The sequence below is a fragment of the Pimephales promelas genome, chromosome 11, assembly GCF_988280905.1.
Source record: "Pimephales promelas chromosome 11, fPimPro1.hap1.1, whole genome shotgun sequence".
Classification (NCBI taxonomy): Eukaryota; Metazoa; Chordata; class Actinopteri; order Cypriniformes; family Leuciscidae; genus Pimephales; species Pimephales promelas.
This window is the reverse complement of record NC_142779.1, coordinates 3122598-3148851: the sequence shown is the minus strand read 5'-3', so window position 1 is coordinate 3148851 and position 26254 is coordinate 3122598. Positions and strand designations below refer to the sequence as shown.

General features: G+C 34.5%; 2 protein-coding genes and 1 long non-coding RNA gene across 8 annotated transcripts in view; 2 read left to right on the top strand and 1 right to left on the bottom strand.

Moving 5' to 3' along the window:
- Window positions 1-181: 181 nt before the first annotated feature.
- On the top strand, window positions 182-12473 carry tmem87b (transmembrane protein 87B). 6 transcript variants are annotated; one of them, XM_089116757.1, is made up of 21 exons: window positions 182-496; window positions 1387-1447; window positions 1567-1658; window positions 1743-1877; window positions 2809-2865; window positions 2965-3009; window positions 3113-3209; window positions 3338-3399; window positions 4759-4942; window positions 5757-5841; window positions 5934-6027; window positions 6191-6266; window positions 8199-8303; window positions 8381-8439; window positions 8531-8634; window positions 8715-8788; window positions 9200-9270; window positions 9634-9654; window positions 10265-10317; window positions 10450-10480; window positions 10769-12473. In XM_089116757.1, exons 1-21 carry the CDS (start codon window positions 359-361, stop codon window positions 10808-10810), a joined length of 1686 nt encoding a protein of 561 aa, XP_088972883.1. In that variant the 5' UTR covers window positions 182-358; the 3' UTR covers window positions 10811-12473. The 6 variants fall into 6 exon arrangements, with proteins under 6 accessions (XP_088972883.1, XP_088972882.1, XP_088972881.1 ...); XM_089116756.1 differs by lacking the exon at window positions 6191-6266 and adding an exon at window positions 7204-7279 and having other exon boundaries at window positions 187-496; XM_089116755.1 differs by having other exon boundaries at window positions 189-496; window positions 5757-5856.
- Window positions 12474-14937: 2464 nt separating this feature from the next.
- fbln7 (fibulin 7) overlaps window positions 14938-26254 on the bottom strand; it is a 24628-nt gene continuing 13311 nt past the window's right edge. The window contains exons 4-8 of the mRNA XM_039672281.2: window positions 24438-24563; window positions 23559-23696; window positions 21378-21515; window positions 18931-19069; window positions 14938-16432 (exon numbers count right to left, since the gene is read on the bottom strand). Coding sequence (XP_039528215.1) covers window positions 16057-16432; window positions 18931-19069; window positions 21378-21515; window positions 23559-23696; window positions 24438-24563 — 917 coding nt within the window. The 3' untranslated portion in view covers window positions 14938-16056. The remainder of the gene's footprint in view (window positions 16433-18930; window positions 19070-21377; window positions 21516-23558; window positions 23697-24437; window positions 24564-26254) is intronic.
- The window catches only part of LOC148977114 (uncharacterized), an 18614-nt gene continuing 13745 nt past the window's right edge, over window positions 21386-26254 (top strand). The window contains exons 1-2 of the long non-coding RNA XR_016145468.1: window positions 21386-21483; window positions 23540-23723. This is a non-coding gene — a long non-coding RNA (uncharacterized LOC148977114). The remainder of the gene's footprint in view (window positions 21484-23539; window positions 23724-26254) is intronic.

The window sequence follows — 26254 nt, the reverse complement described above, 5'->3', positions numbered from 1 at the left end:
AACATTACAGTTCTACTATAAAAAATACCATGTTTAACTTGATAGCAAAACCATGTTTAATTTAGTTTTTAAAAAAAGCTTTTCATAATTTGTTTTTATTTTTTAGTGTTTTTAATTTAAGTGTTGCCAAACGTGAAAAAATCAGATCACAAAATTGTAATTTCAGGCGTGTCAATAAAAGTGTCATGTTTTTGTTGTTATCACTTAATTCCAAAAGGTTTATGAGAAGATTAATTTTGTTTGTTTTATTCACATCGAAAGAAAGGAATGTCGTGTCACGCGCACGCACAGGTGTGTGTGCGCGCGTGTGCGTGTCCGTAAGTGCGAGGTCGCGAGCGAGCCTCTCTGGTCAGTAAACATGGCCGTCCGAAGCTGTCGGTGGATACGGGACAGCAGCCGTTTGCTCTGTTTTATCCCATTTCTATTCATCATTTCATCATTAAATGGAGTTAACGCCGCTCCAGAGATGGGAATGTGGACTATTACAGTGCTTAATGTGAGAGTGGATGATGTTTATGATAATAAATGGATGACAATGAGCGAAGAAGCCAAATGCTAACAGCTAGTATATACCTTTACAGTCTATGGTATATAGCAGGGCATCTTTATTTCATAGATTACGCGGAGTTTTTACGTTACTGTTAGTAAGATAACCCCTAGAATTTAGAATAAAAACGTTATGAGACGATGAAATACTGCTAAATTGTTGAAGTATAACGCTGCTGTGTTTACATGGGGGAATCAGTCATAGTGATAGTAGCTCAGTGATTTATAATACAGCTCCCCAAAACATAATATTGTGTCTTTTTTTTTAACTAATTTAACTGGCATAAAGGGCTGCGGTGATAAGCCCCATTTGAGATATGATATTGAATAATGCTGTCATGATCAGATGGTTGTAATTTGTTATTTCTGGGACATGTAGCAGGCTGTTATGATGTGCCAGGCATAAATGATAGTATTTACAATATAAGTTACCCAGTTTAATCATTATATACGCAGGACACAATGCAAAGAAGCAAGGTGTTGATAAGAGAGAAAAAAAAGAGAACATTTGTCAATATTTTCTGTATCTGATAGACAGCAATAAATGGAGACTTTCCCTGTAAACTGAAGATTTTACTTTATTTCTTTTGACTGACACTATCACCTGATTGTTCATATGATCTGTGTTACAAGTTTGTGACAAGTAAATATCAATTATTTAAAGACCTGTCTAATTTTTCCACTAAGGTTTCCAGTGGCTGCCATAGTAAGACATTGCCATATCACAGCAGTTTAATTTACTAGCAAGCTCTTTCTCTGAAAGAAACTGTTGAAAGGTTGTATGTTTAATGTATATGTACTGTTACATTGTTTTCAGTAACTCGCTATTCTCTTTTCTAGACATCAAGACCTTTATTGTTAAGAAAATCCATGTATAAGGGCACTGACATTGAACTGAAAGGTATCTGTTTTTTTTTTGCATGTGTTTTATTGCATAGATCAAAGATGAAGCTAAATAAAAACATTCATTTATTATGATTGTTATTAACCGTCTTTAACTTGTCTTTATTCTCCTCTCAGTGACATCATTTGATTGCCCAGAGGAAGTGACGTTCTCCATTCAGTGGTTTTTGAAGCATTACCCATGTCACAATGAGTACAACAATATTGAAGTGAGTGGCACCTGTAATGTGTTTCTGAAATCCAGCTGTGTGATGCTCTTGCTTTGTTGATCTTTCGTTTGTTTGCTCGCTCAGGAAATGTATGAAAAGACGCCACTGAGTCGAGGCATGAGTATGGACCCGAACCCTCTCGGACCCGGAGAGTATATTCAGCACAAATACAGGGACATTTCCTGCCGCAGTGACATGCACATCTTCCCTATGTTCAATGTACGTTTGCAACACTTGATCTCATTCAGAATCAGAACTGTAGCTGCTATTGCCTCATTTTTAATCAGCTTGACTTATTTAGTCACATTTTTTATTGTGAGTCAATAAGTGTGGGTCCAGGTCGGTGTTGTTTAGTTTATACTATTAAGAAAAAAAAAATTATATTTTCAGTTTTCATTTTAGTTTAACTTTTAGTAATTATGTTATGTGTCACTTTTATTGATTATTTTAAGTATTTCTATTTAGCTTTTACACAATAAGTTTTAATTTGTTAACTTCATTAGTTAATGACTATACTTCTACAGCATTTATTAATCTTAATGTTAATTTCAACATTTACTAATACATTTTTAAGATCATTAGGTAATACACTGTGAACTAACATGAACATTTTTATTATCTAATGTTATTAACTGTTACCATTATTATTTCAGGTTTAGTAATGTTAGTACTTCACCTTGAATGGATATTGTTTGAGTTACAGTAGTTTTTAGGAAGAAAATATTTCTCAGTTTGTGTTTTTAAGTTTAAGTTTTTTATGTTTATTTTATATTTATTTCCATTAACAAAATAAAAAAGACTGGTCTGAGACACATTTTACTATCAAAGTTTTTGCCCCCCCCCCCCCCCCCCCAAAAAAAAAACATTTATTTAGCATTTTATATACAAACACACACACACAATATTACAATGTGAAAGAAGTATCATTCAATGATATGTCTTAAAACATTAAAATCAACATAATTTAAAGACAGTTCAACAAATACTAGCCTGATGTATACTTACACAATAATGTCAAATGAGTGTCTTGTTTATAACCTCTTTCAATTGCGACAATCAGCTGATGTTAATCTTTATTGTAGAATTGCATGTTTGGAGATCAAGTGTTACTTGCTTTTTTTAATGTTGTCTATTCCATATTTCTCTGCAGAAATCAAAAGCAGAACCGAAAACACTGAAAACGGCTGCAGTGGATGGAGAGCTCCAGGTAGTTGTTAAGTTGTTAACTTTTGACCAGCTTCTCCAAAAAAGCCTGATTGTTCTCCAAATATCGAAGAGAAACATCTTTTTGTTTTTTTAACATTAGGAAGGCAGATTCACAAGTTTTCCTGTTGCTGAGGCCGAAGCAAAGGTGAGACATTCTTGGACATAATATATGGATTATTTGCCTGCATTAAAAGATTGAGAGAGTAAAAGATTTGTAACATAATGGCACATCATTTGTTTGTTGGAAGGAAAATGTGATTGCTACGACCTGGAGGGATGGGCCCTTCCTGCTGGTGGTGTCGATCCATCCAATCAAACAAGATAGTTTCAACTGGAATTTAACTTGTAGGCATAATTGCCATATCTGATCTCATCATACTTTAGATGCATGAATATTTAGCTGCTTAATAAGGTGTTTCTGTGCAGTTATGTCATGTTTTCTCATTGCATCTTATCTAAATTGTGTGTTTCAGTCAGTGTTATGATGAAGGGAACCCACGGTTTTCTCTCTGTCACTGAATGGCCTCTCATGATCGTAAGTAGTTGCTCATCGGTTTTGTGTCACTTGTTTATTGGTGCAATATGATCAGTGTTATAATAACATAAATATACACTAGTTCAAAAGTTTGGGGTTGGTGAGATTTTTAAATATTTTTGAAAGTCTCTTGCTCACCTAGGCTGCATTTATTTAATAAAATTTGAATGCCTTCATTCAATATTGAAGGAGTAGTTAACTTTTAAAAAAAACTTTTGCTGATAATTTACTCACCCCCATGTCATCCAAGATGTCCATGTCTTTCTTTCTTCAGTCGAAAAGAAATTAAGGTTTTTGATGAAAATATTCCATGATTTTTCTCCATATAAGCACAAATGCTCGCCTTGCTCTGTTCTGTGACTCTCCTGTTCGAATTCGTTTACTCGTTTAAATGAATGAATCTTTTTTCAAGTCATTTCGTTCATTTTGTTCTTTGAATAAATGAAATGACTCGAAAAAAATTGTGAATTCGAACGAGTTCGAACAGGAGAGTCACGAACGCGCATCACAGAACAGAGCAAGGCGAGCATTTGTGCTTATAAGACTTAAACTTTTGTATTTATTTTTTAAATGAGTGATCGTTTCGCTAGATAAGACACTTATTCATCGTCTGGAATTGTTTAAAGCCCTTTGAAGCTGCACTGAAACTCTCATTTGGACCTTGAACCGTTTGGACCCCATTGAAGTCCATTATATGGAGAAAAATCTTGGAATGTTTTCATTAAAAACTTTAATTTCTTTTCGACTGAAGAAAGAAAGACATGGACATCTTGGATGACATGGGGGCGAGTAAATTATTAGCAAACGTTTTTTTTAAAAGTGAACTACTCCTTTAATTTCTTTAAAAAAATCTAGCAAAAATATTTTAACAGTAGTGTAACTTTTATTATCAAAAGCCATAATTAAAACAGGATAAGTAAGCATATCCTGCCACATTTGTGCTGTAAACATGAGTGAAAGCTTAAATCCCGTGTCTGGTTGAGGAGAGATGTGCTTTTGCTTTTCTAAGTGGACGGTTTTAATCTGGTGAATGCTAAAATAAAATAAAAATGTGACAACAATGTACTAAAGATGGAAAACATTGTCAAAACGATTCCCGTTCTCACAGATTTGTAAAAAAATGACTAATAACGCTGTATTCTGCTGCCAGGCCACTAGTTGGCGATGTCATTTTGTGAAGAAACACATGATTTCTTTGTAGTTTACAAGGAGACGATAACGGTATCGTTTTCCAAAGTTTGCTTTTTCAGGCCCCCAAAACACTGTTGTAAAGTAAATGAACAGCCAAAAGACAAAAAGTTTTTGTTTGAAACGGTGTTGTATAAACTGGCTAACACATTTTCTGTCTCTTTTCTTCAGTTCTACATGGTGATGTGTATGGTGTACATTTTGTACGCTCTGCTCTGGTTCGTCTGGTCGTCCTGCTACTGGAAAGACCTGCTGAGGATCCAGTTCTGGATTGCAGGAGTCATATTTTTGGGCATGATAGAGAAGGCTGTCTTCTGTGCTGAATATCAGAACACTAACAACGTGGGATCGGCATGTTAGTCAGAACACACTTTCTTTCTCAATTTCATAACTTCTCCTACCATGGCCAAACAAATATGGACATATTTAAGTCGTGTGAGATAAAATGGTGTTATGTAGGATATTTTTTTCTCATTTTAATTAGATGTACGCTGCCATTCAAAGGTTTGCGGTCGGTAACATTTCTTAATGTTGTTTAAAAGTCACTTTTGCGCATAAAGTCTGTATTTATTTGAGCAAACACAGTAAAACAACATTAATATTGTGAAATATTATTACTATTTAAAATAACTGTTTTATATTGTAATACATATTATAATGTAATTTATTCCTGTGATCAAAGCTGTATTTTCAGAACAGTCTTCAGTGTCACATGATCCACTCTAATATGATGATTTACTGCTCAAGAAACATTTATTATTATTATCAATGTTGAAAACAGTTGTGCTGCTTCATATTTTGTAGAAGCCATGATATTCTTCGATGATCAGAAATGTCAAAAGAACAACATTTATTTAAAGTATTTAAAGCATTATACATGTATTTACTGCCAATTTTGAACAATTTAATGCATCTTTGCTTAATAAAAGTATTCTTTTTTTTTTTTTTACTTTTTGACCCCAAAATTTGTCTTAATTTTCAACACTAGAAGAATTGTTTTAAGTAAAATTTAACAAACTTTTTTGTAAAATGTTTTAGTGTCCTTATGCCATCTTCCTTTAAAATGAGTGACACTTGCATCGATATTTTTACAAAAAAAAAAAAACTTGAAATAGACCTATAGGATTATTCTATGTTTTAATAGTTGACTCTCTTTGTCTTCTCTCCAGCTCAGGGTCTTCTGATCTTTGCCGAGCTCGTCTCCGCTCTGAAGAGGACTCTGGCCCGTTTGCTCGTCATCATCGTCAGTCTTGGGTACGGCATTGTCAAGTGAGTGACGAAAGCATCGATTCGCAGGTTTCAGGATGATTATAGAGCGTGAGATGATGATGTTTTTCTGTCCTCAGACCACGTTTAGGCACCGTCATGCACAGAGTGGTGGGTCTGGGTGTGCTTTACTTCTCAATCGCTGCAGTTGAGGGCGTTCTGAGGATCACTGGGGTAAAGATGACATCCTGGAGCATTTTAAACCATCCTTTGGTTTTTCTTATGCAACTGCATAATTTGCTTCTAATAAATGTCAATGAGACGTCATTAGGGCTTAGAGTTGCAGGCATTTATCTGTTGTGAATAATGAATGTGATTGGTGTATGTTGATTTTAAGGGTCGAGATAATGGACCGGCCCTCATCACTTATGTTATACTAGCTATGTTTGATTCTTCAGCCATCTGGTTCATATCCTTTCGTTGGGTTTATCAAACCTGTTAGATTATCAGGGTATCAGTTTACAATGAGGTGCGTCATTACACTGTAAAAAATATTTTCAAGATTTGTTATCACAACATATTTTCTTTTGTCAAATCAACTTTATAATAATTTATTTAGTTGAGATAACTTATTATTTTGAGTTTCTGATGATTAAATTAATATACTTCATTGTATTAACTCACTTTTTCCAGTTCAATCAACTTAAAATTTTAAGGCAACCCAGGTTACTTACTTTTTTAAGTTAAACCATCAATATTTTTTTACAGTGTATGTCTCTACATTAAATGCATTTATTAATCTTAGTTGATGTCAAATTTAACATTTACAACATCAAAAGTTGTTAACATTAGTTAATGCACTGTGAAAAAAAATAGAACTAACATTAACAAAGATGAATAAATGCTTTTTGCTCATTGTTAGTTCATTTTAGCCAATGCATTATCTAACAAGACCTTATTGTAAGGCAAAGCAAGTTTATTTATATAGCACATTTCATACACAGTGGCAATTCAAAGTGCTTTACATGAAATTAAAATAATCAAAAAAATCTGAATAATTAAAATAGTTTAGAATTAAAAAAAATCATAATAATAAAAATAAAATACAGTAAATAATTAAAACAATTTAGGATAAAAAATAAAATGAAGTACAGTAATAGTCAATATTGTAGTGTCACCAATAACCTAGCCGTGTTTAAAATGACTTATTCTGTCATTGCATATTTCTTGCAGATGTTGTTTAGAGTGATTTCACAAAGTGTATATGTTTCAGTGTGATTTAGTCTTATATTGGAGAAGAACTCGTTCCTGCTGTTTGCTATGCCTTATTGTCCCGCCCCTGTGCATCTCTCTCTCTCTCTCTCTCTCTCTCTCTCTCTCTCTCTCTCTCTCTCTCTCTCTCTCTCTCAGGCTAAAGACTCTGACCTTGCCCTGCTAGCCAACATTCCCCTGGCTCTGCTTGACTCCTCTCTGTGTTGGTGGATATCCTTCTAGGGAGCCGTGTTTGTGTCTTTGTCCCCACACAATGTGTGTATTGGGCTGTAACAGCCATATTTCTTCCTGCATGATGCCTTATACCTTTCTTGCTGAGCACAAAGCTTAAAATGTCCTCGTCCTTCACTGTGTAAATCAGTTCAGTTTTATTTGTCAATTCTTACTCCATGTACAGAACATAAAGAAGATTGAAATTTCGTTTCCCTCAGACCCATGGTGTTAAAAATCCCCAACACAACACTAGACAATTAATCAAAAGTTATATATAAAATCACAATACAAACAATCAATACGACATGTTTACTGTATTGTAGCACTACACTACAGTTCGAAAGTTTGGGGTCAGTTAGATTTTATTGTAAAGAAATTTCAGAAAATTGAAAAATTTCAAACAGCACCACAACTGTTTTCAACATTGATAATAATAAGAAATGCATTTTATTCATACATTTTATAATATATTGAAATTAATATAATAATATAATATATTATTATATTATGTTATAATAATATATTGGATAATATAATATAATAATAATATATTGAATATATAATATTGAATAATATAATATTGAAAAATATTGAATAATATAATATAATAATATATTGAAAATTTTACCGACGATGACTGACCCCAAACATTTGAATGGTTGCGTATCTTGATCTTGAATGGTCAACTCAACCTGATTGCATATCAAAACATAGTATTTTATTATAAATATGCATATTATAATTTAAAAAACACATTTGTGGCTAGAAATGCTTACATTCAAATATGTGCACGGTTATACTTTTGAATTTCTATTCTAGTGTATTATTTGTTTCCCCCTCTGTGATAATTGCACAAAAATTTGATTAAAAACAACCCAGAATATTCCTAGTCAATATTTCCTTGACTATATCTCACATATTTGTCAGTCTGGCACAAACCATAAAGACTTTAAAGCTCAGGAGAAACCCAGTGAAGTTATCTTTGTACAGACACTTCACCAACACGCTCATCTTTGCTGTTATCGGTGAGTATAAGGCATGAACTGACTAGAGTTGAAAGATGAAACCCAGTCAAAGTTGATGTATATGTGTCGTGTTTCAGCCTCCATCATTTTCATGGTTTGGACAACAAAGAAGTTCCGGTTATCCGACTGCCAGGCGGTGAGTATCCGAACTCTCTGGGGTTACAGCTCTTCTCAGATTGGAGCGGATCCAGAACACCTGAAACTGGTTGTTGTGTGTTTATGAGCAGGACTGGATGGAGCTGTGGGTGGACGATGCTTTCTGGAGGTTCCTCTTCTCCATCATTCTGCTGGTCATCATGTTTCTGTGGAGGCCGTCTGCCAACAACCAAAGGCAAGCGTACTGAACATATCATCTTCAAGGTCCAAATCCAGTGTTTCTTCTAAAGCAGCATCAATGTGCTCTTTGTGTAGGTATGCGTTCACACCGCTCATTGATGACTCGGATGATGAGGAGATTGAAGAGTTCCTGGTGTCTGCAAATATTGGTCTGTAACACTTATCTTCACTGTATATTATTGCACTGTGTGGAAATGGTTTTAAAGGGATAGCTCACTTTGAAATTAATTTTTGGTATGTTTTAGCTTACCTCAAGGGCATCCAAGATGTAGGTGTCTTTGTTTCCGCAGTATTTTCAATTTTGATATTTTTAGGTCAAACCGTTTTTGTCTGTCAGTCATATAATAGACAATAATCGTGTTTAATTTGGACTTCTCTGTGCATGCTCTTTGAGGTGGTGACCATAGACTTCCATTATATGACTGACAGACAAGAACGGTTTGACCTAAAAATATCACAATTGAAACTACTGTGGAAACAAAGACACCTACATCTTGGAAGTGAACTATCCCTTTTTATAAAAATTGTTGGTTAATTAATATTCATTCTTTCATCTTCAGCTGATGGGATAAAGTTGAGAGCAGCGAAGACAGAAACCAATGGAACAGTGAAGCCTGCAGCCGCTAATCCGGTCTGTAACTCTACCATTTAGTTATAAAACTTTTTAAAATATATTTTTACAGTAACGTAAAAAAAATCAACATTTTCAAGCAATCAACCAATCTTTTATTCAGCAAGACTGCATTAAAATGATCAAAAGTGACAGTAAAGACATTTATAATGTTTCAAAAGATTGTTTATTTATTTATTTAAATGCTGTTCTTTTGAACTTTCTGTTCATCAAAGAATCATGAAAAAATGTATCAGGGTTTTCCATGTTTTCAACATTGATAATAATAATAAATCTTTCTGATGCTGAAATTACATTTTTTTTACCAGTCACTTGTCGCCACCTACTGGTGTAATAATGTAATTGATACAATCTTTATTTCAGGCATCAAGTTACTTTCAAAAGGTGATTTGCTCTACTTTGATCACTTCTATAGACATCAGTGTTTATATCCGAGTTATACAATTTTATCCCAGTACTTCTGTGATGATATGAATTAGTGTAAGACTGTTTGTGAAGTTGTTTTATACAGTACCTATACATGACAACTGCTCTCTCTGGGTTAGTGTCGGTGTGAATGCAGATTTGAATGTTCAGTTGTGATCGTCACATAGGTGTTTGAATCGAGATTGTGATCTTTAAACGATTAATCGTGCAACTCGTGTATATATATATATATATATGAAGAGTTCAGATGCAAAAGCCTCTAAGTGCCATTTGAAAATTTCTTCTAAAATGATATTTTTTATCAAGCTTGTATATTTCAGTTCAGTAATTTCACTTAAATGACAATTAATAGGTAATCTTCATTGCCATTTAAGTATAATTACTGAACTTAAATATACAAGCTTGATAAAAAATATCATTTTAGAAGAAAATTTCAAATGGCATTTAGAGGCTTTTGCATCTGAACTCTTCATATATATATATATATATCCTGTCCATAATACAAATATAATAAATATCAATAAATGTAATAATTATTCATGCAACAAGAATAATTTGATTGTTGCAGGATGAAGACTTGAAGTGGGTGGAGGACAATATTCCTACCTCTCTTTCTGATGTGTAGGTCATTTTCTGTTTTACACACATACATACCCTTAAATACCCCCCCACACACACACACACACACCCTCTGCTCTCTACAAGAAAAAACTTCCCATGTCAATTTCTATTTTTCATGTCTCTTATTCTCAGAGCTCTTCCTGTTCTTCTCGACTCAGATGAGGTAGGTATACTCATTTTAATTATACCGTAGTTTTCTGCTGGTGGAATGGGATTCGTAGGGTAGACAAAATAATGAGTCATCACATGATGCCATTTTTTAATTATTATATTGCATCATTGTATGCAGTGTACAGAACAGCAAGGTATTAATGTTGGAAATTAAATAAAAATGAAAAGCTGATTGTAAATTGAAAAGAAATGTGCATTAGACATAGCCGCATGCATTGTTTATGTATTTCTGTCACATTTACATATATAATCTGATTAATTAATACATGATTTTCAACAGGAGATCATGACCACAAAGTATGAGATGTCTAAAATGGAGTGAGGATGTGAAAGCAAAGCTCCAGAGATCAACCAAACTGCTGTTCCTATCCCTGGCCTCTGACCCTCACCAGAGAGCCACAGACTCTTCCTCTGGTCCGTTTGGTTGGTGGGTTTTGGGAACATTGAAAGAATCGTGCTGACGAGGTGGACGCACTCTAGATGATCTAGACGCCGTACTACCTGAACTTTATGTGAGGTGATGCCTCTTTTTTTCCTGAACTGTTCAAACGTCCAGAAGACTTTAAAGTCAACATTGATCTGTATAAAGTGACGACGGTCTATGTTTCTAAACTTTCGTGATGAGCAACTGATCATATGCAGAGATTATGTATTATTCAAATGGGTTTGTTTTGCGTGAGTGTCATTTGATATTGAAAAACATTGATAAGGAACTTCAAGTTGACCAAAGCGTCGTCTTCATTTCTTTGGCTGTTTATAAAGTGTTATTTCAAACATTTCGTCTATAATTTCAGCTCATGATGTGAATAGTAGAATGTCTGTCGGTGTGTCGAATTTGTATTTGTGCAGGGAGTAATTTAAATACGCAGAATGATTCTTAATTTTTCATAAATATTCTGAATAATTGTATGAAGTTGTTTTTTGTTTTGCACAGAGCCCGGCTCAACTTTTTCCTCCGAAATCCAAATTGTTATTATTTATTTGGCCTCATATTCCTACCGTAGAAAGTTCTGAAAGAAAATTTAGTAGTGCATACGACTTGTCTGACTCTGAAATCATTTGATAGCTTTTTTGTGTGGAACAAAGCTAAATTTAAGCCATTATTGGCCAAAAACCTTCGTCTTTGCAGCATTCTCACATGCAATCTAAAAACTTTTGTGAATGAGATTTAAGAGCAGTGAATAACATATATTTTGGTCTGTTCCTCACAAAACTATTGAGTTGGAATATAGCGCATGAGATGCATTTTCTTGAGCTTGAACTTTGGTTGTAGGCAATTAAGTAGCGTAAAGGCGTGCAGCTTTTGCATTTCATGGAAGAAATCTAGTTATATGGGTTTGAAACAACATTTTAAGTCATTTTTGGTGAAATATTCCTTTACATGTTTATTTTTCTTTTTGAGGAAAAGCGTACGACTCTTGGATCTGTGTGTAGATGCATACTGAAGCCTTAAGACACTTCTGTTCTTGAGTTTTGTTCTGCGGTAACACAGTCAAATCGGCCCTGGTCTCGGTTGGACATTCTGTGACATGTCTGCTTAACAGAACGATGTGTGCTTTACCTTGCAGGATGACTGTTACACTTCCGAAATATGTCTTTTTATTTCCTTTATGTGTCCTTGAGATTAAACGAAACATGTGAAATAACTTATGAATTGTGTATATTATAAAGCGCACTTTAAGTTATTGTGGTTTCTTTTGTTCATGGGATGCAGTGTGCTTAATTTATCTGTATGATGCTGAAGGTCATTTGTGTCCTTCATGTATTACTGTTTTGTTTGCTTCATAAAATGCTTTAGTTTAAGGTGTTTTTCATTGCCTTTTCTGTTTGCTAACAATCAGGTAGTCTCTTCGAATGTGAGCTCACAGGATTATTCAAAGAGCAAAGCACATTTGGTGTCCCATAAGGCTCAGGTCTTGTCTGTCCATCTTTCATTCACAAACAATGTGGGTTGCAATAAAGACTCTTTAGTAGTCAAATCGTGAGTTCGGAGGCGTCGAGTTGTTATGGGTTTTATTATCATATGTTGTTTAATAGGGTTCACATTGTCCTGAAGGTGAGAACACATCTGATAATATGATTGACCATGACGTTGTCATTTCATTTAGTCTATTCTATGAAAGATAAGCTTGTAAATGAAGGTCATTCTTTTAGATTAGTAAATACTTTACCAAGTATTACTATTTCTCTGAGAAGAGTTTCGTGAATGAACACATTCTTCATCGCAATGAGCGTTTAATTAGTAAACAAACAAATATACTCGGTGCGGAGTCTCTATTTTCGTTCCTCGTCAACGTTAGTCAGGTAAGACGCCATTTTGAATTTACCGCGGATAAAAAGGCTTTGACGGACAGACCATCATTGTTTTGTCTCAAGATGCACAACACCAGTTTAAAAAAAAGGTTTATAAACGCTGAGCTCTTAGCCCTGTCTGTGAAACTATAGGCCTTTAAAATGTTTTATTTATTATTTTCATCTATTTTCAGTGAAGCCACAAGGGGGCATCCCTAACCAAATGGTAAGTACCGCACTTTTTCATATAACGTTACTTGATCAAAACTATGGATGTAATACTGATAATTTTGGTATGATTTAGAAATGTTATAATTTATAATTTGAGGAATCTAGAGCAATTTTCCCGTAAAAGTGTTTTTAAATAGAATTGGCTTTTCATTCTGTTAATTCAGCATCATGTTTTATTGTTTTTGTTGATAAAATGAAGGGGAAAGTGTACAGCTTTTTCTCCTCTCAAAACAAGCACAAGCAAGTCCGTATAAGAGTCTTTCAGCTAATCCGTGAACTTTGAGTCTTAAACCAAGGAACATGACAAACAAACACAACTGTACCATGACCAGAACTAAACACAGGCAAGATAACAATCTACTTTTCCAATGGCAAACACATGTGGTTTTACTGATGCATGACATTTTCCTCCTATTGTTTCTCTTGTTATTTTATATCCCAGTCCAAAATAATGACTAACAAAAACATGCACAACTCAATCTCTCAAACAGTAGGTGTTTACTGCATTATTGCTGAATTACAGTGAGTTCCTCACACAAAGCTACTGTATGATGAAATAAAAAGATTGTTTTGTGAGAACATTAATGCTTTTTTCTCTATATGCTTTCAGTGGATGGAAAAGAGCACCTTGAACATTCCTGAAAACCATCTGTTGTCCACAAAAGGAAGACAGAAATTCAGGCTTTGGAACAACATGTGAGTAAATGATTCCTTTCGTTTAAATGTTTGCTTATCTCTTCTTCCCTCAAATTGTCCATGTTTATTTCATGTAGTGAAAGTTAAATGATGTCTTTGGCTCTTAAGTTTTCTTTGGCAAATCCTACTGTACTTAAAACCTTCAGAAAGCTTCAGAGTGGTCCGTTGGACTGAAAGAAGAGATATTTCACGATAATTATGTTGAGATTTTACGGTTGAAGTGCATTGTCATTTAAAACATCCGTCCTGAACATGTGCTTCTGGAAGCTTGTGGTTCTTTTGATCATCTTATTGCAAGTTAAAGCACAGAGATAGAAAGGGAGAGAAGGAGAAGGGGGTGGCCAACCACATGTGGTCAACATTACTTTCCTTTTCTCTTTCTAGCAAACACGTAATTGAAAAACACATTGAGGAATTCTCTTTAATTTCCTGATTGTTATTGTCCCCAGCATTCCTCTATTTTTAAGATAAGCTTCATATTTGATTCCAAATATTTTCAATACTCATTTAAACTAAAATATGAGATTGAGAATAGACAGAACAGGGTTAAAAAAAAACATTTATTTGAAATAGAAAACTTTTCTAACATAAATATCTTTACTGACTGTCTTTAATTTAACTTTTTCTTTTTTAAACTTACTGACCCCAGATTAATCGATTGTTAATTTGCTGTGGAGGATCAAAGAAACCAGAGAAAGAGATCAAAACTCAGACTTTAATTAAGAAACGTTCAACACGTGTGTGCAAGACAGAGAAATAAAACACAATAATGTGTGAAATAGCCATTGATTTCAATATTAGATACCAATCCTGATATACACTAGCATGAGCAGCAGACATGAAGAGCAATATATCATACTCAAATGGAAACTTTTGAGTAATCAGACTTTGTTGATCTTATTATAAAACACCCAACATACATAATGGAACAATAATAAACAGGCCATTTTTCATGTACTGTAGGCAGATGCTAAGAAGTGCTGTTGTTCATTTCAGTCATCTAAACCTCACATATTTACAAGCTGAAGTTAACTTTACTGAAGCTGAAGAAGGTAATAGAAACAAGGAACGACTCGCCGCTCTGTTCAACAGGTTTAGCTCATTTAGACTTTAGACTTTCATTCTCTAGAACTACAGCATGGTCACATGGTCTTTTCTCGCTGACTGAACCAATCATAAAGCTCTCCTTGTTGTTAATTCCCAGGAATTCCCACTTTTTTTCTTTTTCTAAAACATGTGCATAATACACTTTCCTGTATTATTTTTCCGCTTGCATTAAGCTTTATTGCTTACCACGTAAAAAAAAAAAAACCCTCCATGTTTTATGTTTGACCATTACTGTAGTTCTTGAATGAATGAGAGTACAATTGTGTGATTTTTGTGACGTAAGCAACACCAAACGTTAGATTAAATATCTAGAAGGTTATTACAAAAGTCTTAATTATCATTTAAGAGATCTTAAATTTTGAGGATGGATATGACCTAATGCGATTATTAATCTTTAAAATGACACTTTCATTACAGTAAGTAAACGAATCTGAGATGCATGCTTTATTTTGTGATTTCACTGGACATACAGCATTCATTTTATTTGTGCAGGTTTTAAAATTTGGTTTTAAAACGAATAAATGAATAAATATCTTTGTATATCATCATTCTTTTTCTAAAACATGTGCATAATACACTTTCTTGTACTATTTTTCCACTTGCATTAAGCTTTATTGCTTACCACGTAAAAAAAAAAACCCTGCATTTTTTATGTTTGACCATTACTGTAGTTCTTGAATGAATGAGAGTACAATTGTGTGATTTTTGTGACGCAAGCAACCCCAAACGTTAGATTAAATATCTTGAATGGTATTACAAAAGTCTTAATTATCATTTAAGAGATCTTAAATTTTGAGGATGGATATGACCTAATGTGATTATTAATCTTTAAAATGACATGATCTAGCGCTTTAATTACAGCAAGTAAAAGAATCTGAGATGCATGCTTTATTTTGTGATTGCACTGGACATACAGCATTCATTTTATTTGTGCAGGTTTTAAAAACGAATAAATGTAAGTATTTTAACAGTGAAAATAATTACACGCTTCACCTTTAACCGCAAATGTACCAGCAGGATAAAGCAAAAGTATTTTTCTTTACTTATTACCTTAAAATATTAATTTGACTTCCATTTGAGCATGACTTTCCCATGTTTTCATTTTCGCGCCATCCTCCCGATGTCAAAATCCGAGCCGCCTCTCGAGAACAACTCTACCATTCAGCTTTAGCAATAAGGAAAACATTCTTTCCTCTTAGAGTCTAAACATAACTCTAGATTTGGACAGCAAGCCGCCTCTCTTCAGAACTCGTAGGGTGAGATCAGGAGGTGGACCCGTGCCAGATGTTTGGCTTGGAAGGTGCGCTCGGCGTACTCGGACATCTCCACCTCCACGCTGAGCTCCTGTGGGCCTGGCATGGGCCGGACGAGGATCAGCTCTCCGGTCTGACGGTCCGAGCGCTGCATCACGAACGTGTTCCTGGAGTCTCCTCCTCCCGCGATGCCGAAGCGGAGGCTGTCGGGGCCGGGCCGACCCGGAGCCGTCGCGGTGGCCATGCGGAACAGGGTGGCCGGGGTGCGCAGGTTGGACGGCAGGGACAGGTAGTGGTGAGAAATGGTCTTGGCGGCGAACGGACAGGACCGGCTCTCCATGGGACAGGGGTTTCTTTCACACTGGCTGTGGTGGAGGACAGAACATCAACGTTACCTCATTAATTGTGTTTGACATACTGCACATCTGATCTGTGTTTAGTAAGCACACACACATACACAGTCCCAACCCAGATAGCAAACTGACATTGAATCAACATGGAAATATGACATCGAAACAACGTTGATCTGACATTGTTTTGCTCATCGAATTAACGTTGAACCAACGTCAGACGCGTCATTCTTTTAAAGGTGCCATCTGTAAAAATTGAGGTTAAAATATCCCAAAAATGAGCTACACGCATCAAAAGATTGAGAAGAAATAAGGTTGATGATGTCATTAAAAAACTGACACGTTATAGTGCTGCCGAGATATTAATCTGAATTAGCATGCTAAATTACTAGCCCCGGCCCGGCAGGTGTCGTAATACCAGTTTCGACCATGGGAGGCGGTATGCGGGCGGGCAACGTTAGCACCAGCCAAACTGCAGTACACGAGTGAGTCGCGCTCGCGCCAGCTTGTGTTTACTTGAACCTGACGTCAGTCGTGTGGAAAATACAGCCCACTACTACATTTCAGTTCAGGGAAGAGTTAAAAAACAATAATTGGTCGATATTATGCATGAGGAATACATTTTGGTAAGTTGTAGCATACTTTATCTTTTAACAGTGTTCGTGTTCTTTTACCATTAGCTAGTAGAGATGATCGGTTCACGTGTGCTAGGGATCTGTCGTGTAAAGCGCCAATACTGTATTTATTGTTTGAATTGCATAATAAAATGAACAGAATCTGAGAGTTGACATCGGTCTCCGTGTCCTTTTCTGTGCATGACAAAATTGATGTGTGGCGTGAGAGTGTGTGAAAAGTGTTGTGAGAGTTGGCAGCTCTGAAAGACGCTAGCGTGGTCCACATCAGGGAATGCTGTCGGTCAAATTAATTCAAACTAATGATAAAAAATGTAATATGAACAAATCGAATATCATAAAACTAGAAATAATAGCCTGGGCTTTAATTTTCCCATATCGTCGAAATGCACCGACTTGTCTATGAGACGGACCTTATAATTTAGTATTGAGATGTTGTTCATTTAGTCTCTAATCTCTGAAAATCTCCAAATGCTCCACGTGAAACTGCGGTCTTCCAACCTTTTACTATCGTGTCAATTGATTTGATTAATATGCACGAGGGAGACAGAGCAACACAGCACTCGCCCATATTGTTTGAAGACATGAGAGAGCGCGTGGCCGTGGAGGTATTTCTGGAGGTATACTGCCCCCATCTGGTATGGAACATGTTGTATGATTTGATTTTAAATCCCAGAGGGCACCTTTAAAACTAACGGAAAATCAACTTGAAATCAACGCGTTGTTTCAACGTTATGAAAGCAAACCAATTTTCGATTTTCATTTAGCTTTGAAGAATGCCGCGTCTGACGTTGGTTCAACGTTAATTCGATGAGCAAAATCAACGTTGTTTCAATGTCATGAGAGACGTCGTTTCCACGTTGATTCAATGTCAGTTTGCTGTCTGGGAAGAACTTTACTAGCAATCCCACTTCCACCACATGAGAAAAAAAAATCAAGCCATAACATATTGACATATTAAGTCATAATTGAGTGTCACATAGTGCCATAATTTAGGATTTTTTCCTACTAATTGGGGGGGATTTCATAAGCTGAAAATATGACATGCTAAGCCATTCAGACAAAGTTGAAATTGAGATAAAAAGTCAAAATGACAACTTATCTCATTATTGTGACTTTGTGATAATTATACCTCGTGAAAATTGACATACCAAGTCATAATTATGAGATAAAAGTCGAAAGTCACAATTTTATTTTTGTATCCCATAACTGACTTGTCATAATTAAGACTTTTTATCTCATAAAAATGTTGACATACTAAGTCATAATTATGAGGGGAAAAGTCAGAAATGTCATAATTGTAATTTTGTATCTCATAATTGTAACTTTTTCCTCATAATTATGACTTATAGTGAACATTTCATCTTTTTAAACGTTTCAACGATTCAACGAACGAAATGACTCGAAAAAAGATTCGTTCATTTTGTTGAACGAGTTTGAACAGGAGACTCGCAAACGCGCATCACAGAACAGAGCACAAAGGTGATCATTTGAGCTTAAAACGTAAACTTTTTTATTTATTTTTGAAATGAGCGATCGTTTCGCTAGATAAGACCCTTATTCATCGTCTGGTGTTGTTTAAAGCTCTTTGAAGCTGCACTGAAACTTTCATTTGGACCCCATTGAAGTCCATTATATGGAGAAAATCCTGGAATGTTTTCATCAAAAACCTTAATTTCTTTTCGACCGAAGAAAGAAAGACATGGACATCTTGGATGACACGGGGGTGAGTAAATTATCAGCAAACGTTTTTTGAAATGTGAACTACTCCTTTAAAGAAGTCACCGCTCGCTAACGGTATAATCGTGTGTGTAAAGCAGGTTCTCCTTCAGGAATGCTGTAAAGTAGGCAGTGCGGTTTAGTGTTTGTGTGCTCACTCACAACGGTGACGTCTTGACGTAGCTGACGTTGCCGTGCGAGCGCGGACACTCGGGGTTCACACACTGGAAACCTCCTCCGGTGTTGATACAGGTGGTGCCACGGCTGCAGTTGTGCTGTTGTGTAAGACATTCATCCACATCTGGAGCGCCGGAGGCAGAGGAGACATCAGAGGAATAATACAGTGAAAGAGAAGAAGAGTAGAGGGAAATAGTGAGTTGGATACATGCGGGACTGCTTGTTTTGACTGTACATGTGATTTGCGTACAGGTGTGTGATCGTAGACGTGTTCCTGGCGAGATCATCTTTTAAACACACCGTCACCCGTGTTAAAATACTAAAGCTACACCCCATTTGACATACAAGATCCTTTCAATTACTTGTGTAACATCTAAAGACTATCTATGTATCCTTTTATTGTCATTTTTCTATATGTACATCTCATATTTAAATGTTCTGCATCATTGCACAGTACATTGTATATAGTACTTTTATTCAGCAAGGATGAATAAAATTGATAAAAAGTGACAAAAGTTACAAAACATTAAATGCTGTTCTTTTGAACTTTCTATTTGTATATAAAAATACCAATAATACAAGAAGAGACCATCATTTATATAACATACATTTACACAACATAAAATCCCAAAATATTGCTAGTTGATTAGTGAGGTCAACTACTTTATTTGTAGATATTTTTTAACAGTGATGCTACTACTGAAATGCATTTATTTATTTTTCTCCCCAACACTGAGCGTCACTGACAACCAGGGCTTGACATTACTTTTTTTACTCACTAGTTGTCTTCCAAAGTTACTCGCCACGCATTTTCACGGGTGGCGGGTGTTAACCCTCAGGTGCTCTTCGTTTCGGAGTCACACTTGTTATCTTCCCCGTCAAAAGTGACCGGACACCTAAAAATTTAATTTCCTCCATCCCAGTAAAACCAATGCAATGCAATGTTCTATAATATGTATTCTTTGAAATTTAGTATTTTGAGACAATTTGATTGAATTTATTAATATTTATGCAATATTTATGGTCTATTTTTGCCATGGAAATATATATATTTTTCTATATATATATATATTATTTTTTTCAAAAAATTATTAATGCAATATTTTAGTTTAATATAGAGTCTAGGCCTTCAGAAAAATTTTTTTTTTGAAGAAAATTAGCACCATCTGGTTACAGTATAGAGAAAAAGCATAGAATCATGGTGTAACCCCTAGATGGCATGTACAGCTCTCTATGGAGAAGCATATGAATTCCCCAGCTGTTTATGAACACATTTTTGGTGGATTTGAATATATAGTTGAAACGATCTCAAAAATGATTTTTTATTAAAAAAATGTAAAAAAAAAAAAAAAAAAAATTGTGAATTGTTGTGTTTTTGTCAATTTCCCATTCATTTCCTATGGGGGTCATTTTTGACCAAAGACCACAAGTGTGACTATTTTTTTAAGACCACTTAGCATGTTCAGATCATGACCTCAATTTTTTGTGTGTTCACATACATAATGCCATAAAAGTGACCAAGTTTCGTAACATTCCGATGAAGCTGTGATTAAAAAAAATTCAAAACATACTTTTTGTAATCAAAATTTATTGGTGTGTATAAAAGTGTGTTTGTATGTGTGTGTGTGTGTGTGTGTGGGTTTGTCTGTTTTGCACTCTAGATGTTGTAGAGTGTCACCCCTTTTCTGCGGTGTACTTTTTTTGTTTTGTTTTTAGAATTGTGGCCGATTTGTAGATTGCACGTACAAAAATTCAGAGAATTCTTTTTTTTTTTTTTTTTTTTTCAATTTCCCATTCATTTCCTATGGGTCGGTCATTTTTGACCGAAGACCACAAGTGTGACTATTTCTTTTACGACCACTTAGCATGCTCGGATCATGACCTCAATTTTTTTTTTTTGTATTCACATACATAATGCCATAAAAGTCACCAAGTTTTATAACATTCCGATGAAGCTGTAAATTTTATAAATTCAAAACAGAAAATTTTTCGGTCAGAAATGACCGAAGAGCACATGAGGATTAATGTCAAGCGCTGCTGACAACACGGACCCATGAGCTGAAATCGTTTGTAGGATTGATTCATATCAAGCCCGCTGAAACACCAGCCAGAAGAACTCCCTCACCTTTGCTCTCCAAACGTTCCTCCAACTCACCAGCCAAAAACTGAGTCAAACGATTTCCCTCCACATCCGCACTATTTGTCTTCATCTACCAGCTTCATTTACCCCTGGAGGTCTTTGTAAGGTGTCCAAATGACTTCTACGGAGTGTGTTCACTTCAGATTCAGATTCATACAACTAAGAATAGAGGGTCTTTCAGCAAATGGATGAGTGAATAACGCCAGTGTTTATTTTTGGTTGAACTTTTTCCAATGGCTGTAAAACACTTCTAATCTGAAGCGTTGTTTTTAAGTGTGTGTTTCTCTCTCACCCTCACAGCTTCTTCCATCAGCGAGCAGCTTGTATCCGGTGGGACAGGAACAGTGGTACGATCCCGGGACGTTTACACAGGCGTGGCCACACAGAGGCCCTCCAAGGTCAGCCTTAAACACCTCACATTCATTCACATCTGGACACATATTAACTCAACATATGATTACATGACAGGAGAGAGTGACAGAAAGGAAACGAGACAAAAAATGCCTTATGGGAAATGTGCTTTTCAATACTTTCAGGATTGCAGAAAAATATGTTTTTTATTGAACATTGATACAGCAGCTAATTTTGAGGGAAAATAAATCATAAAAGCGTTTTGTTTGATAATGATATAAATGTATGAGGTGGCCTTTTGCCCCGCAGTACTGATGCAATTACAGTTAGCTAAAGTAATATGTTTTGCATAACACCTAAGTTGATACTTGTTCAAAATATATACATAAATATATATATCTATATTTTATATTGAATGTACATTTAAGCTACAAAATAGATGTTTCACAGCAGCTTCACAATAGTAATAAATTGAAAATCGCCTGAGAAGCAGCTTGGTCAACAAGCCAATAGTGCCAATATACAGCTCAACTCACTTCTAGAGCGCGACCGATAAAGGATTTTTAAGGCCGATACCGATACAAATATTTTTGCGTTTTAAAATTCCGATATATTGGCCGATATTTTATTTATTTATTTGAAACTGGACATGATAGTCACAAATTTTGTCATGCTTATTTGAGTTGAGAGAACTGATGGGGATGTTCTTTTAATTGTTATTCAAGCAATGTATGTCTGGACGGTGTAGAGTGCCCTCTGGTGGACAAACTACACAACTCCAACACTCATGGCATGGTTCAAGCGTGTTTCGTCCGTTTTTATTTTATTTTTAAAATATTAATTTATCGGCCATTATAACTGCCGATACCGATAGTTTGGAAAATACCTAATATCGGCCGATAATATCGGTCTGCCGATATATCGGTCTGGCTCTAGTGTTGATTCAGTTCAGTTCAATAACTGTAACATTCATCAAATGTGCATGCAACCTGTATATACAGTGTATTTATGCACATACATGTGTGAAAAACTACTGTAGACTCCACTGAACAAGCAAAAGACACAAGTTACTATGCAAAAACACACATTTTTGAAGAGTTAAAATAGTTTTGAATGATGTTTGCTTTTGCAAGAGATGACTGATGTTTTGCATGTTGTGTGCGTGTTTTGTGGTTTCGTGTGTAGGGTTTCAAGAAATTGAGCCATACTTTCAGAAATTGTAAGCAATTTGAAAAAATGTAATATTATATTTGTTAAATATGCTAGTTTCATTAAATATGGTAATTATCTATAAGGTAGACACCAAAATTAATAAATTATATGACCATCTGAATCAGCCCAATATCAGCAGGGACACTTTTACCACAAATACTTTTACATTTTCTTCAGTTATGGAAAAACTTGAAAGCAAAACTGAAAATCATTAACACAACCTTTTCTAAAATTAGTTATTTAGGGATTATCGTTTGCTACATAAATACGCACTGTAAAAAAAAATATTAGATGAAATTAGCACAGGATCAACTTGGAATTGGAATTGCTGTCCACGATTTCCATGTGCATCCTGAAACGTGGATATTTAGAAAAGTGTGATGAGTTTTAGTGGATTATAGGAGAACAAAACTAAATAATAAAAAAAGATAATAATTAATTAAATCATAAAAATTTTTAATAAAAAAGAAACACTTTAAATGTAGTATTTGTATAATTGTATTATCATTAATATTGATTGTAGTATTACACTTAGTATTTATTTTCCTGCATGTCACATGGCCCTTAATTGACATTATTAATAATGAAATATTAACTTAAAATCTCAGGGTGTGAAATATTCAAATAATATGAGGTCAAAGGAGTTCAGCTGACAAAACAAGTTTGTGAATACCTGACTTCTGACATTTTAAAGCACCGCAAAAGTGTCATCTTATAATTATTATTATTAATAAAACATTTAGCATTTTTGCAGAGATGCATCATGTTACAGTAAAGTTTACTGCTTTAACGCATGCCGAGGTCCCTCATTTGTAAGTTCCTTTGGATAAAAGCATCTGCTAAATGATTAAATGTATTGTAATGAAAATCCTTGTATGTGGTTGTTTGAAGCTAAAAACGCTGGAGCTACCCTGACAGATGCTGTTGTCGGAGGTGCCGCTCATGTGGAAGCCAGCGTCACAGCTGCAGTGTTGAGCTCGGTCCACTCTCGCACAGCGAGGCTTGCGGCTGAAGGCCGGGTCGTTCATAACACTCCACTCCGGAGGGGCTGAGAGAGAGATAGAGAGAGGAAATGGTAAAAAGAAGAGGTTTAACCTCCCACAAACATTCACATATACAGCAATGAAAACAAACATTCACATGCATGCTTTCATTTATGGACCGGATCACAGGTTAAAGGTCAAGTGTGTAATTTCTGCTACACTAGCAAGCACATTTGGAATTGCAAAAGAATTTTTCAGGAAAAAGTAAAAATAAATGTGTCACAAAATTTGCCACCTAGTGGGCAGTGTTGGGGTAACGCATTACAAGTAACGTGCATTATGTAATCAGATTACTTTTTTTGATGTAGCGAGTAAAGTAGTGCATTACTTGATGAATTTACACATTAATATTTGAGTTTTTTTGATAAATTCAATTTAATGAATTAGCTTAAACATTGTTTTAAAATTGCACGGTAACAAATAAAAAGTAACAGAACACATTAGTTTTGACTTTAATAATAAGAGTTGTACCGTAGGTAATATAACCTGAGCACTTGTGTATGACATACATCACTCAAGAAATATTTAAACTCTTATAATATTCTAGTACTCTTCTATATACTAATTCTTCTTGTTAACGTGTTTCTAGCATGAATTAGCATGTGTCCTCCACGATTTGACACCTGATGAAGGTGTGTGTTAAATAGGCTATGTTTTTGAATGCATTACATCATTAATCACTTGCAAAAGCTCAGAGCGAGCCTCAGCCATTGGCACATCATGTAGAAGAGATTAGAGAAACAGACCTGTCTGTGTCTGGTATTGACATTGACTCCCGCTCCAGTTGTGTGGACAGGTGCACTTGTACTGGTTCAGAGCCTCCGCACAGGTGCCACCGTTCTGACACGGGTTACTGGCACACACACTCACATCTGTGTAAAAGACAACAGCCTTATGCTGAGAGGACTGCCGGTAAAGTTCACAATTAACAATTAATCAATAATCAATAATTAAAGGCCTCATGGCAAGTCAAGTCAAGTCATGTTACCTTTAAATTGTTACCAAAATAAAAGTTTGTGTTTACATAATATATGTGGGTGCACTGTGTATAATTATTTTATATACATACATAAATACACACACATGCTTGTATATTTAAGAAATATTTTCATGTATAAACTGTATATAGATTTATATATAATTTATATTATATATAAATATTTTATGTATAAATAATATTTTGTCTTAAATATGCATGCATGTATATGTATTTATATATACAAAATAATTATACACAGTGCACCCACATATATTATGTTAATACAAACTTTTATTTTGGATGCGAATAAACGCGATTAATCATTTGACAGCCCTACTTTAAAAATTAAATTTCATTAAATATCAGCAGGGACACTTTTACCACAAATACTTTTACATTTTCTTCAGTTATTGAAAAACTGTTGATTTAATTACCTTAAACAAAACTGAAAATCATTAACAAAAAATTTTCTAAAAATATATTAAGTTATTTAGCGATTATCATTACATAAATACATAACACTGTAAAAACAACATTAAAAATTAGATGAAATTAGAACAGACTTGGAATTGGAATTGCTGTCCATGATTTCCATGTGCATCCTGAAATGTGGATATTTAGAAAAGTGTGATGAGTTTTGTGTCGTCTAGTGGATTATAGGAGAACAGAACCAAATAAAATAATAATAATAATAATTAATTAAATCATACAAATTTTAAATAAAAAACACTTTAAATGTAGTATTTGTATCATTGTATTATCATTAATATTAAGTAGTATTTATTTGCCTGCATGTCATGTGGCCATTATTTGACATTATTAATAATGAAATATTAACTTAAAATCTTAGGGTGATAATATTCAAATATGAGGTCAAAGGAGTTCAACTGAGAAAACAAGTTTGTGAATCCCTGCCTTCTGACATTTTAAAGCACCGCTAAAGTGTCATCTTATAATTATTATTAAAAAACATTTAGCATTTTTGCAGAGATGCATCATGTTACAGTAAAGTTTACTAAAAAGTTTTCTAAATTAAATATAATTTAGTACCATAAAATCCCATAAATACAAAATATTAAATAAATATACATTATATACAAAAAATTATCAAAATAAAATATAGTACATTCATTTAATTGAAATAAAAATGTAAAAATCGACACGCAGTATCTGATAGTTAAATAAAAAGTATAGTACCGTAATGAACCTGGACCTGTTTTTTAATTATTATTCGTAATAATTCTTTCTAAAGTATGTTTTATGCAATAAAATTTCAATAATTTTTAAACCGACTTAAATCAGTGATTTAATTCAATATAAATTAAAGGCAGTACAATAATGATTACCATGACATACATACAATTTAAATAATATTTTATATATTGTTTAAAGTAATGAAACTAATATCACAATAATATCACAATGCAAAAAAAGTTTCTTTTGATTTTAGTGTAAGTTATATCCAAAAAAAAAAAAAACATTAATCCTGAATGGTTATGTTTTGTAAAGCCACTAAATGGATTTGCCCTCCTAATTAAGGCAGAATGAAAGAAATACTTGAAATATCCCAGATTCTTATCTCCT

What these genes read in the sequence shown, in the direction of transcription:
- tmem87b (XM_089116755.1), top strand. Translation starts at nt 359, where the DNA reads ATGGCCGTCCGAAGCTGTCGGTGGATACGGGACAGCAGCCGTTTGCTC. An exon ending in CAGTGGATGGAGAGCTCCAG is followed by an intron (nt 2,866 to 2,964) that starts GTAGTTGTTAAG and finishes TTTTAACATTAG; the next exon opens with GAAGGCAGATTCACAAGTTT. An exon ending in GCTCATCTTTGCTGTTATCG is followed by an intron (nt 8,304 to 8,380) that starts GTGAGTATAAGG and finishes GTCGTGTTTCAG; the next exon opens with CCTCCATCATTTTCATGGTT.